General features: G+C 40.2%; 2 protein-coding genes across 4 annotated transcripts in view; both read right to left on the bottom strand.

Moving 5' to 3' along the window:
- Window positions 1-14,310, bottom strand: part of rabgap1l (RAB GTPase activating protein 1-like) — a 100,404-nt gene that overhangs the window by 49,615 nt on the left and 36,479 nt on the right. The window lies entirely within an intron of this gene.
- gpr52 (G protein-coupled receptor 52) lies at window positions 9,682-10,797 on the bottom strand (the record flags this gene model as incomplete). Its single annotated transcript, XM_080506806.1, has 1 exon — window positions 9,682-10,797. One exon carries the CDS (start codon window positions 10,795-10,797, stop codon window positions 9,682-9,684), a length of 1,116 nt encoding a protein of 371 aa, XP_080362932.1.

The following is a 14,310-nucleotide window of genomic DNA, read 5'->3' as shown; positions in this document are numbered from 1 at the left end:
TGCTGTTTATGGACATGTTTCTAAAGCTAAATGTTGATATATTGACCTTGTGCTGTGAGAAACACACTAGTTGTACCATATTTCTGTTGAGAAGTTATCTTAGCCTTGGTGCAGGGAGGGGGCAGGGGATGCTCGCCGAGTTGAATTATTTGTCTTTAGTGTCAGATGTCTCATTGATGAGTGAGTCATTGTCTCACAAGCATCCACATTCATCTCCTACAAGAATAAGTTCTGTCTTTTCCAAGCAGTTTTCATATAATGACACCCACAGATGCACATTTAGGATAACGAATGTGATGAATAATGTGCTTATTTTCACTTATAAGTGCCACAAAACCTCAAAAAAATGTGTTTGCATACATTTTTTTTTTGTTCCAATGGAATTTCTAAAATGATGTGTAATAAAAATCATGTACCTTTCCTGATCAGATTTATGTGATGCCAACGAGTGATGTGAGGGTAATGTAGCAGTGTCCTTCATGCCTTGAAAACTGCACATCTATTATTTTCTGGTTCTCAAGGAGAAGCACTCAGAGTCTTGAAACTCTGCCACACTTTTGTATACTGGAAACTGCGTGGGTACAGCTTTGGTACGCTTTTCAGTTAGCAGCGCGGCACGACTTCATTAGTGTCACAAGTCACAAAAATCAGCTTGCTTCAGGTGAGTCACAAGTGGCCTTGATGGTCCCCTGCTTTTTTTCTCTTTTCCACCCCACAGAGACTGGGGAAACAGAGCCTAAACAGCCAGGACAAACAAGGGGCCGGACCGAGGACCGAAACTTTCCTTTGCAGCAACTTGCTCTACATGGAGATACTCGGTATCAGCTCAGCCGTGTCACTTCTGAATGAATGGTTGGACCATAACATGGAAGTGTGTTTGCTCATATCACTTTCAAGTATGAATTAAAGCAACTGTCCTAATGCAGTGATGACTATTTGAAATATACACAATTAACCACGGGTCTTCTTACTTCTTTCCTTGGAAGTGCTGCAGAAGCAGTTTTGTGTCGGCTTTTGATCTGAGGGTCTCGTTCACATTGATTTCACTAGACGATAAGCTTTATTTTGTTTGTACATACTCTTTTATCCCATTTGAACATGACAGAGAAACCCAGCAGAATGTCCAATCGATACCAAACAAAATTACAACACTAAAAAAACCTAAAAAAAAACCTAAAATAAAGCAGGACACTTATACAGTCCGTGGTGACAAGATATTGTTGATACACAAGCACACCACTACCCATGTTGTTCAAACCAGAAGGCTTCACCAGGATCAAAACTGGCTGCAATAGCTGAACAAATCCCTTGGCATTCTCATAATAGGCATAGGGCAGTTTTTTCAGAGGTAATTATCTTCAGTAGTTCCTTACGTCAATCATCCGGAGCAGAAGCATCCTCGTCCAAAAATTAAGATTGGTCTATGTTCCTCTAGAGAAGTGTGTGTGTGTGTGTGTATGTGTGTGTGTGTGTCTGTGTGTGTGTGTGTGTCTACTTACTTACTTACTACTGCATATCTTTGACTGTAAAGTATTTTACAAGATGCACACACACTACACGTGGACATGATGTTGGAATGAGCTGGATGCATTTCCCCACCTCTTTAAATTCCAAATGCCCAGGGATGAATAATGAGGAGGTTATTTTGATGCTAATGCTAACAGTCGTTGTAATTGTGTCCTATTTATATACTCTATAAACTCTATAAAAACCCAGTTACTTCTTTAGACCAGCTGAGTTTCCATAGAGACACAGTCCCTCTTAAATCTGGTGTTCACTTGGGACAATGAAGTGGAACAATGGAGCCACTCCAGCGGCATGCAGGGATGACGAGCTGAAAAGACGACAGTTCATCGACATGTACATCGCAGGCAGCTATTGGCAGCGACACACATCATCAGACATGTGATTGTAAACATTTCGTTGTCCAGTGTATTGGTGACTAAATGTAGAACATCAAATAATGCAGTCTACTGGGTGTTTTAAGATAAAAAACAAACAAAAACAAACAAAAAAACAGGTTTTGCCTCTGCTGTCTTTCAAATGTGTTGAAGGGGATTTCTTATGTAGCACGGGAGCAAACATAACAGTGCAAATTAATGCCAAATTAGATTACAAAGGATGCAAAGGAAAAAAAATCTGGGGGGTGGGGGTGGGGGGTGAGTGGTGTCAGAGAATCAGAAAATCCTTCAGTACAGGAAGGAGGACGACAGCTTTTCTGAAGCCATTAGTTTAATGAGCTCCACTCAGTCACAATAAAATACTTTTTGAACAGGGGGAAAAAATGACAGCAGTTCAAAGTGTCAACTGTGTGAATGAGTTGAGTCTGACATTGGTGATTTTGAAAAGGAAAAAGCTCAGTCGGATGAAAAAATATGTTATTTAGTTATTTATGCTAAATGTATGTAAAAAAAAATTATACAGAAAAGTTAAGTTAGGAACATGGCCATTAGGAATAAAACAGGTCCTCATCAATTTATGCGAGTTTTTCCACACAACTCTTTTGAAAATAACCTTTGTTATTATGTAGATGATTGGTTTTAGTTGTGATTCATCAAAGCCAGTATATAATTTAAAAAAAAAAAAAAAAAAAGGATTTTGGAGCAAAATGGTCTTTGTCACATAAATCAAGTAGATTTGGCACTCTTAAAATATTCAGTACTTTTGCCCATGAGGTATGAAAAGGTTTGAAACGTGGGGGCGAGGGCAATGCATTAGAGCTGAGCAGTTTATTAATCAAAGGTTTAATGATCGCTGGTGTGAAGTTAAATGATCATTACAGTGGAAGTGAATCAATAACTACCTGCTCGGTGCTGCTTCCAGTGTGGGTGCTGTCATTCTGCGTGTTTATTCTTTCAGTTTATTATCTCATATTGATTCAGTATTTCCTACTGCAATATTTAATGAGCCACAGGTGGCAGGGTCAGAATTTGGTGCGAACAACATGAAAGCATAATATCCATGTTGGTATAATGGTGCCAGACATTTTCGTGCCTCAATAACTGAGTATTGTTTCTGGCCATGTCCATGTCCTTTATGACCACTTCTGATGGACACTTCCAGAAGGTTAACACACCGTCTCAGGAAGCTCCTTTTTTTTAAAATGGAAATTTGGTCAGTTGCTCACTGCATGTAAAAGGCCTTCTTAGTCACTAGAACTTTTTGTTTTGTTTTTTTAAGTCCTTGGTGGGATTAAAACATCTCAAAATCTTAAAAGTGATTTAAATAAAGTATTGATGTAGTGACGTTTTGTTTTTTGTTGTTGTTTTATTCACACACCTATCGAGATTACCTCTCCAGGAGATACTGAAAGCATGAAATGCATGAAATTATAGTGGAGCGATCAATTAAATCATGTTTGTCATTGCAAAAAAATACTTTATGTGGGTGTATATGTTAGATTGACCCGCCCTTAAAAAAAAGCTTCATACAAAAGATTTACAAGTTATGAAATTAACAGACAAAGATTTTGATCATGGGTCTTTACAAGGCTTGGGACACAACCAGACAAGGCAGAAAGACAAAACCAACCAAATTGGCTACACAATCTATTTGGTTCAAACACACCACACACACACACACCACACAGACTAACAATAACCCTGACCCATATTGGTTTACATAACTGCTGGTAGGCAATGAAACACTGCTGTGCTCAGAGGTATGATTTCATGAAAAGCATTTTTTACACACAACATTAATGCGATTCACAACACAAACACAAATACTACAAAGAGATGTTTGATTTTGGAAAGTTACTTGCACCCTGTAACATCTTTCCACAAATAAATTTGCAGTACTAAAAAACACAAAAAAAAAAAAAATTAAGAAAAAAGTACTTGTCATTAAGTTTCAGAAAGTGTAAAATGCAAAGAGTGTAGCTGGGAAAAGTTTGTATCATGTTGACTGAAATTTAAACAGAATACATTTTTGATAGTAATATTTAGCAGAGGTTTTGTAGCAATAAGCTCCCGTCAACAGGTTGGGTGACATTCTGTATTTCTATCCCCAAACCCTTTAGTTGCGCATGCTTTGTGTGGAGAAGTTGTAATGCTTGGTTGAATCCCACATCTCCCAATGTTGTTCACATTATAAGACACAGTTGCTAATGGTGATTTGGCAATTTAATGGTGGATAGTTGCAATTTTCATTTAATTACCTCTTTGTCTATTCAGCTGAAAAAAGGACGAAGAACCTCAAGGACAGTCAAGAAGGGGACTGAGTGTTTTCTTCACTTACCCTCAATGACTGTTTTTGCCAGTGACACTAAAAGAAAACCACCACTATAGGACGATAGTTCAGTCTTTGAACATTATTTAATATTAACTATTAAATATTGTAAATACAAACAACTGGCTTAGACTCTGGGAGCGCCTGACAGCTATCAGGCCTAAAACTGCAGTTCATGTTTCCAAAAGAAAAAAAATGAGGGCATGCAGGCTGCATAAGAGTATGTTTTAGAGAGGGCAAATGAGGGTGTCCTCCTTATGCCACACACTGCTTTTGGTTATAGCTATGATGCTGTACCAGTAGCACACACAGATTGGGCCTGGTTTCCCCTTCAATTATTATTTCAACAAGCTCCCCCCAAAAATATAAAAGGGTCAGCTGGTCCTTTTTCAGTCAGACAGAAGGAGGAGATGAGAAACGGAGTGGAAATGGAAAGAGGAAGTGAGGAGAGTGCTGCCATTTGTGGAAATAAAAGGGAATTCCTGATATAGCAATGGCTATGAATACTGAACAGGCCTGAATTGGAAGCTGCTCTTGGTTTAGTTTATGGATTTTATTCAAAAACTACACATCAAAAAAAAAAACAACAACAAAAAAAACCCAGACTCCTGTTCTTGATGCTGGGCGTAGATGAAACATAGGGAGATCTATGCAAGACAACAAAAGCATGTTAAACAGTTCTTGAACATTACATCACAGGAAAGAGTTTTCTGTGCAGTGGGCATTAACACTGACTACACAACACTAAAGATAATTTCAGAACAGCTTTCACAAGCTGAAATCATTCCATATATGCAGACGCTATACTGTGAATACCATCAGACCAACAGGGGAGATGCTCGTGCAACAACTCCTACTATCAGCAACATAAAGATGTTACCTTACAAATGCCACTTGATGAGCCATCTGCTTCTTGAGACAACACCTTTCCACTTGGTCATTCTGAATCCATCTTTTGTTCTGTCTGTTGCACTCGGTTAGAGTTAGGATATAAGAAACCTACATGGGTAACTTGCATAATTGAGATGGACACAGCCTGCAGGCCACACGTTAGACAGATACACAGTATAGTCATTATGGAAATGATGAGAATCCCTCATATAGGCTTCATTTTTCTGATAATATTGCTGAATTCAAATCATTGCATTCTTTGACTTTGAGGGGGGAAAAATGCCTGACTCAAACATGTGATGTGCTCATTAGATGCTGAGAATGTAATAGATATTGCCCTATCCCCAGATTTATATTACTCATGCATGCAGCCATGGTGGTCATTCTTCAGCAAGTATTAGAAATGCATTACATTTCTAAATTTAATTGGTATATCTTGAATAACATCCAACCATTCTGCTGAAGGGCATGGCACCAAAGTTATTTCAGGCACCAGTGAAATAATCCCACAGATCCCCATTAAGGTAAGAGTTTAAAACAGCTCTATTCACCAGTTCTCTAAAAAGATGGTGAATGAGGTAAATATTTACCCCCCCCCCTAAAAAAACCAGTGAGCGCAGCTGATCAGGAATAAAAGATGACAAATTGATGGTCACGGTTAGAGAAAGTCACGAACTTCACAAAAGCAATTGCGGAGATTTATGTCTACTTTTCTTTCCACTTTTATTGGATTGGCAGCAACAGCAAAACCATATACTTTGACAAAATTTCAAAATAAAAAAATAGATACTGTGTACTTTAATACAGTCTCCTCTCACTCAAAACATCAGCAGCCTAGTTGATTTAACACACATTGTCAGAGTTTGTCTGAATTTTTTTGGGCTGTACAGCGGACTAAAAAACAAATACACACAATTTACATACAGTATACCCATATACAGTATAGTGTAAAAATGTACAAACATAACTTAATAAATAAATACATAATATTCTGTAACTAAATGTTTTTGTCTGTTTAATACACGCTCCTACCAATGCTTCAGTGCACTTGAAAGTAAGATTATTTATTGGAACAATAATTTCAAATCTCTATTACTCCAGTGTGGTCAGTGTAACACGGACACATATAAACAACTAACCTTTTGAATATCACTTCAGTGGCTCTCAGACTTTTGAAATCTTGTACCAAGTTACACATTTCACATAACCTGCTACAAAACAAAAAAAGCCTTAGATAATTATTATTTGTGCAACTTCAAACCAACAACTAAAAATTCCACTTTGATAGAAAAAACTTTTTTTTTTTTTTTTACATCATATGGTAACAACAGAGCTATCTAATTTTATGCTATTACAGAATTTAGTTTTCTCTTGGTTTACAGGTTTATGTTGTCACACATTGTAAAGATTATACAGCACTAATTAAGATGCTATATATTCTACTACCCAACTGCACTATGCTTAAAATCAGTACCAAAACCACAACTATCAAAATCTAAAAATAAACCATCAGAAGTCTAGCATTTGACACAGCCCACCTGGGGGTCCCTACTGTTGTTTTTCATAGATCCCAGGTCATATGGAGAAAGGAGGAAATTCACTTGAATTAAGACAAGCGAGTTGTCTCCTGTTTACATACACATGTCGACGTCAGATCGTATATCACACGAAGGCGGCAGTCAGCCAGCGACCGTGATCAAATCATGACTTCGCTCATTCCTGGTTTACGTGGAAATCCTTCAAAATGTATTACAAAGTGGTCAACTTAAATTAATGTACCCTTTAATGCTTTCAATGTCACAAGGTATGTTCACGCAACTGGAAAATGCTGTTGAAAAGTGCAGCATTTTAAACTGAACCCCCCCCACGAGCTCTTTCTAGAAAAAAAAAAACATCTTTAGGCACATATACAGAACAATCTGTAATGCAGAATAGCTGCATGAAGCATTTTTTTTATTTTTTTTTTTTATATCAATACTGAATTAAACAACTAATGAATGCTGATGGTCCCACTGGGAATGATTCCTGCAACTTTCGGCTGCTTTGCTTCTTTGTTAAGAAATTGATTCTCCTCATGCAAGACCAAAGAATGTCAACACATGTGGCATAAATAATGAATGAATGAAGAGCAAGTACCAAATTGAACAGATTAAAAAAAAAACTAAATTGAACGGATAGTTTCCTGATGATGAAATACTTAATCATCACTTGAAAACAAGACAAAATAGGACATACATTCATCAAGTGACAAGAATGACTCACGTGGAGTATTCACATGGGTCAGTGGCTGCTGGGTTCCTTAAGTTGCAAACAGCTCTTCAACATGTTACAGAATTATAGAACACAAAGGGCTCAGAGTCTCACTGCCCATTGAGGTTTAAGAGAGAGAGAGAAAAAAAACAACACTTAATGCAGCTTTAAAGTGAGGAATGACTTATACGGATGCGTTTAAGCAGCATAAATAGTAACAGCAGTCACAATATCAAGGGGCTGCAGTTGATGTATCGGTCAGTGTTTTGCATTAACAAATACGTAATACAAGCAATGCTTTTTTAACTGCAGACAGTCAGCGGTCCGGCATGGGCAAAGACAACGTGGCCGTCTTGATGTGGCATGGATTAGTCCTCGACACTCAGCAAAATGATTGAGAAAATGTACATCCTTAAAGGTAGAACGACTGGAATGACTACACTACTGTGCTGTATCAAAGGGTGAGAATCACGACCAAAGATGTCGGCCGTAGATTTAACAAAACACATCATCTGCAGTTGTAAAGCAAATGCCCCAGATTTGAAGGGCACTGCAAAGGAGACAAGATTAGGAGGGCAATACAAACAAAGACGAGAACTATTATTCTGCAGCAGCATAGAGTTACACTTGTCCCTAGTACAAAACTCCAAACAAGCGATATATACCTGCATTTTGCACCACTACAATGCTCCTCCTCTAACATAATCGTCTTTTTCTTGGCACAAATAATATGAAATCAACTTCATTAAAAAAAAAAAGGTAGAAATTGGAGTGAAAGCATTATCTGATGAGTAGACAAACAAACCCAAGAGAAGATCAGGAAAGAACTGCCCAGAACATTTACAATACACAGCTTGTAATTAGAGGTCTCTTGCGTTTCAACCTGACCGCAAATCAGATATCACATTAATCTGAGCTACGATTGGCAGTAACCGGAAAATGAATGAATGTACCCTCCTTCGACCTCCACCCATATATATTTAGTTTCTAGCTTCTACGCATGTTCGTGATCCAATAATGAAACCCATCCGTATACAGGGAAAGGACAGTCCTGAACACTAATTTTCTGGTTAGAAATGGCTGAATACATGTGTCAAGCCATTATCAAAGGACCAACAGCAATATTTCAAATGTCAAACAATGGTGGAATCCTGTTGCTTTTAAGCTCTTTGCAAATGTCCAAAGGTGGACCATGGAATAAAGTGGTGTGGGCAGTTGTTTGCTGATTTCATCAGTTTTCTGCCCTCACTATGTGGGCCATCTCTGCTCACATACATTGGAAATAAGGTGCATTTCATTCAGGTATGCACCCAATTTAAAGATTAATGACTTAGCTAAGGGAAGCAAAAAGCCAAATTGACATAATTTTCATTTGATAATTAATTTCATTCACAGGTTACAGCACTACTTGCTCAACGTACATTACATTAGCGAGTTACTGACAAACTGTTCAGGGTATGCTCAGCATTTCATCCACTTTTAGCTTAGAGATGTTAACTTAAATGAAATAGGGGTGAACTTGTTTTCATAATGTTTGTCATGATTAGGAAGATATGAATTGGTAGTTCTGTATTATCCGAAAAATGTGGCAAAACACCTAAAATCGGGACTATGCTTCTGCTTCCTCTGACAGTTACAGGGGGGAAAAAGTTACTCACCTTTCTCACACAAACAATTCTCAAACAATCAGTATTCAAGACTGGGAATTCACTGATTATTTATCAGCAGTTTAATGGTTGGCCTACAGCATCCACTGTGTGCATGCTGTATGGATAATATTAACTTAAAACTCATTAATACATTTGTGAGCTCAACCTAGAGTAGATTACATCTCCTGGTTGCAGTCATACAAAGAGCAGAGGTATCCATGAGGAGGCTAATCAAATCGACAACCACAAATGAAGCTTAAAGGAAAGGATATTGAATAGTCACAACTGATGTGTGAGGGAAAACTTCAATTCATTACAAAGTTGCGCTTTCAGCAATCATTGACATTGGATTGGGGAAATTAAAGAGAGTAAGATGTAAAGGCTGTAAAGTTTCAACAATACTAATGGATGAAAGCAACCACAGACTGCCCGTCTTACTTTGAATCGTCTCTGTTTAAACACTGCACCATTCTCCTTGAAAAGCTTGCAATGTAATTAACAGTTTATTGTCATCAAGGCAATGTCAATGTCAGCTGAAGGCTGATATAACAGGAGCTGTTTTCCATGTCCTATGAGTCAAGTAGGTGATAAGCTTGTTTAAAGCCAGAAGGTTATCCATTCATACATTTTCAGGGTTTCTCATCCTGTAAAAGCTATTCCCTCAGATGGAGCACGAATTTGCCCTCTTTCTTGGTTTGGGCTCGCCAAAGTCCCGATCGTCTGCAGCGCAATGACTGAAGGAGCAAATAGTCTGCGAGAGCCGACGCATGCCGAGGCGGAAAACACTATTAGACAGACTGTAAATGACACAGTTACAAAAGCTGTTGCTGATGGCCAGCCAGGTGGTGATGAAGGAGAGGGCTGGGCTGTCCAGCACATGGGAGCTTTCTAGCAAAAAGTAGATGATGTAAGGGAGCCAAAGCATATAGAACACGCTGGTGATGCGAAAGAGCACCATTGCATAGCGTCTGTCTGGCCCGTGCCCTCCGTGATGCCCAGCGCTCCCCTCACCAGCCTCCATCTCCTGACTGGGGAAACGCGCCCGCCGCTCGCTGATCTCCCTGTTATGTTGCTGACAAATCCGAAAGATGTGGTAATAGGTAAAGCAGACCACGAGTGCAGCAGGCGCATAAAGCAAACACACAACAAAGCCCGTGAAGAGGGCAGAGGTTGGCCAGGAGTGAGCGCACCACTCAAAAATATCCCCGTGATAGCCTGGCTTTCCCCAACCAAAGAAAGAAGGCAGGAAAACCAGGCTGGAGTAGACCCAGATGAGCGTGATGCAGCTTCGCAGTCGGCAAGGAGTCACCAGCTGGTTATAAGATAATGGTTTAGTTATGGCCAGGTAGCGATCAACACTGATACAGGCCAAGCAAGCCATTGAAACACTCTTCAAAACTGAGATTACGTAGCTGAAAACTTGGCACGTAATTGGCTCCTGCACACTTGCTGGATAGTGAAGCAAAGACAGGGTGGGCACTAAGCAACTGAGCCCCACCAGCAGGTCGGCGTAGGCCATGGTCTGGATGAAGTAACTGGTGGTGTAGTGGTGCAACAAAGGGGCGCAGTGGAAAACAAAGATCACTGTCAAGTTTCCAGTAATTATGAGCACAGTCAGAAGAACAATGACGGCCGTTTCGAGAATGCAGGCTTCAACTCCTTTATTCAGTCCCCAGCCGAGCGGACAGGAGTGGTTGACGGCCCCGCCAGGAAAGAGGTCTTCATGGCTGCTGTTGGCAGTGAGCACTGGATCTGTTGTCAGCTCAGAGTGGTTCATTGTTCTGAGTGCTATCCAGGTGGGTCAGGTTTATGTTGTGCCACCCATAAGACAGCTGGCCTGAAACTGGAGAAGGGCCTGTCTCCCTCCCGTTCTTCAGCAGGCATCCACAGCAAAACTCAGTTCTCAAAGCTCAATGCTCTCTCTCTCTCTCTCGAGCATTCTCTCTCACTCACGCTCACCTCCCTACATAACTGGGTTTCAATCAAATGAACACAGACTGGAGAAAAATCAATACAGCCTCTGGTAGGGTAGGACAGCCGGCTAAGCTGTCCTTTGGCATCACACATGGTTATAGTGAAACGAGTCAAAAGGTAACAGTCAGGAGGAGACGAAGAAAACAAAAAAAGACGTATTCCTTCAGTAAGCCCAAAGTGGGGTAGCAGGAGGCAGGGGGCATCGGCTGTCCTTGCAAGGGCAAGAAGGCGAGAGGGAACCACACTAGGTATGTCTTAAGTACAGTACAATGCTCCCCTCTCTTGACAGGCGTAAGCAGCACTCGGAAGCGTTTCCCCAATTCCGAAAAAAAAAAAAAAAAAAAAAAAAGGCTGTGGATAGTAAAAGCAGCTTCTTGCGAGTAGCTTTCCTTGGTGTATAATTACATCCACTTCTGTGAGTTAACTATTCAGTAGAATCCAAAGTTCCAATTTTCCATGGGTGCTACTGTATTTACTGTGTAACAGCAGGCTTCCATTATTTTGGTGGTCCTCCGGTCAGTGTGTGAAGCCCATGTATGCCCAGCTATTGTCTGAATCAAAACACAGACATGGGCTAGAACAACATGGGGATCTCCGCAGGAGATAATGTCACAGCTCTCTCAGCACACATGGTGGTGGGGAAAAATGTGTTTACAAGGCATCAATGGACAGAATAAAGTTGAGTTTTTTTTGTTTTGTTTTGTTTTGTTTTTTCAAAAAAAGAAGCAAAGACATAGAAATGTCTCAAAGAGTTCAGTCAGTAAAGTTTGAATCCAGATGCGCAAACTTGCTTCTCAGCCTCCTTTTAAGCTGTTCAATGCAAACGAACGTAAAGTCCACCGGCTGATGAGTGCGATGAATGTCAAACTCCAATATGGACATGAAAAAGGACTCTCCAGGAGCAATGAGAGGCCATCTGAATAACTCAGTGCTCCACTCAATTTGACTCCACAGCAATCCTGCGACCGATGCTTGCAGAGAGGTACATGGGGGATCAATCAGCAATGCACTTGTTCAGCTCAGAAACTTGGTACTTGCCTTTTCTTTGTGACATTCTTGAGCACTGGGAGCACACAGTACCATCCTTTTAAGTGCTTAAGGCAACCACTGATTTTGCTAACTTGCCTTCATCCTTTAAAGTATGCACTCTGGGCAGTTGTTGTGTTACGGGGGTCCTGTAGCCTCTGTCCGTTGCCCTGAATAACACACCAGCAGAACAACAAAAGGGGAATCCGCTCCAACGGCATGAAGAAAAGATCAAGTCACTGCCAGTCCCAGTTTTTAAACGCTGCCCTTTGCAGATGTCCCCCTTTAGTTTCGATGAGCAGGAAAGAAGCACATTTTCGTACGTAAATCCTCGGATCCTGGCAGACTGAAGGAGATGAATGCTATGCTTCTGTCAAAAGCGGCGACTACAATGCGAGGGAAAAAAAAAAAAGATGACTGCGCGTGATGGAAATGAGTTAAATCTGCAGCGAGGGAAGCGAGGGGACGAAGAGTCCCTCAGCCCTGGTGCAGTGAGGAGAGATGCTGTGACTGGCTTACACCTCCCTCCCTCCCTCCCTCTCCCTCTCCCTCTCCCTCTCCCCCTCCCTCTCCCCCTCCCTCTCTCTCTCTCTCTCTCCTATCCACCACCCTCCCTCTGATCACTCCAGCTTGTATGCTCAAGTCTCTCTCTTTCCACACACACACACACACACACACACACACACACACACACACACACACACACACACACACACACACACACACACACACACACACACACACACACACACACACACACACACACACACACACACACACACACACACACACACACACACACACACACACACACACACACACACACACACACACACACTCGGCTTCTCGTTCATCGCCCTGCCTCCTCCCCTCCCAGCTGCACCTGAGGCTCTCTGCTACATCACCGTGTCTCTCAGACTGGCTTTCTCCCAGAAGTAAAATTGGATACATTTCCTGTTTACATATGACTTACCCTTCACTATGTATTTTCTGTTTGCTTAAGTTCTTTTTTTATACTCCGTTTCGTTTTTCATTCATCAACACAGAATGGTTTATAATTTAAAAGTAAATTATTAAAATTATATATGAAAACAACAGCATCACAAAATAAAAAAAAGTTATGATACAGCAGATTAAATTACAAAAATGGTAGATTATTGACAATACGAGTCCTTTTTGTGACTGTCCTTTAAAAAAAAAAATAGCTAAGACATTTCTATTGGTGTCAAAAACTGTCAACATGAATGTAACTTGACAGATTCATAACCAACGGTACATATTTTGAAATATGCAGGACAGCATTTCTGCAAAATTAGTCGTCTCTTTTTCCTCCAATCAGAAGCCTTCTGCTCACTTTTTCGTAATGCTTTACATAACCAACAGTTTAGCACAATTATACCTACTCCTTAGTTACAGTTGCCAGGCATTTCGGACAGTTGAGTACATCCTTTGGCCAACAGATGATAAAAAGCAAAGCAAATAACAGAAAACTGCCAAAGCAAAAGATGGAATCAAATCACAAGCCAAGTTTCATGGCTTGGCAGCTCATTTTGAAAAAGAAGATTCCACACAACTTTGTTCACAATGATTATAATTTGCATCATATCTAAGTATTAGTGATTAGTGGTGGGTGGCTGCAAGTTGGATATAACATGTCCGCTTTGGAAAGAACCCTGCAGGTCCTCCAACAGAAGTAGATTGAATGTTTGAAAGGAGGAATCATGATAAAAGCAAGTCCAGTGACAAAAGTAGTGGGAAAAAAATGGTAGTTTAGCAGATCTAAGCAGAGAGAGAAATATATGCAGGAATCAAATCTGTACAAAGCAACAAGCCTTTCAGATGATTAATCATGTAAGAATGCTATAATACTGGTTTGCCACTCCTGGGAATCCAAGTGTTTGACAAACCTATTGTCAATGGGGGAAAAAAAAAAAAAAAAAACAACCCCCAACTCAAACTACAAAAACTGGTTGGAAAGTTTTAAATGCAGAGGAAGTAGCAACTCATTGTCGTAATATGCTGCAATCAAATTATAGGCATCTGTTCCTGTTGAACTGCTTTCCGAGTTCCACAAAATATTAAAATCTCTCTCTGACTACCTATTTTAAATTGGTCAATCTGTTATTTCAATAGGCATTGTAGATTTGGCAGACTTGTTGCTGCACCAGAGGTCCTTCCTGCCACAAACAGGATCCGGTCCATCACACTGAAGGTCGAGACAAAACCAGATCTGCCTTTTATCATCATATTTTGTGGTTTAACAAAAAACCAGAGTTGAAACAGTCGTAGC

The sequence above is a fragment of the Blennius ocellaris genome (assembly GCF_963422515.1).
Source record: "Blennius ocellaris genome assembly, chromosome: 12".
NCBI classification, from domain to species: domain Eukaryota; kingdom Metazoa; phylum Chordata; class Actinopteri; order Blenniiformes; family Blenniidae; genus Blennius; species Blennius ocellaris.
This window is presented reverse-complemented; position numbering and strand designations above follow the sequence as displayed.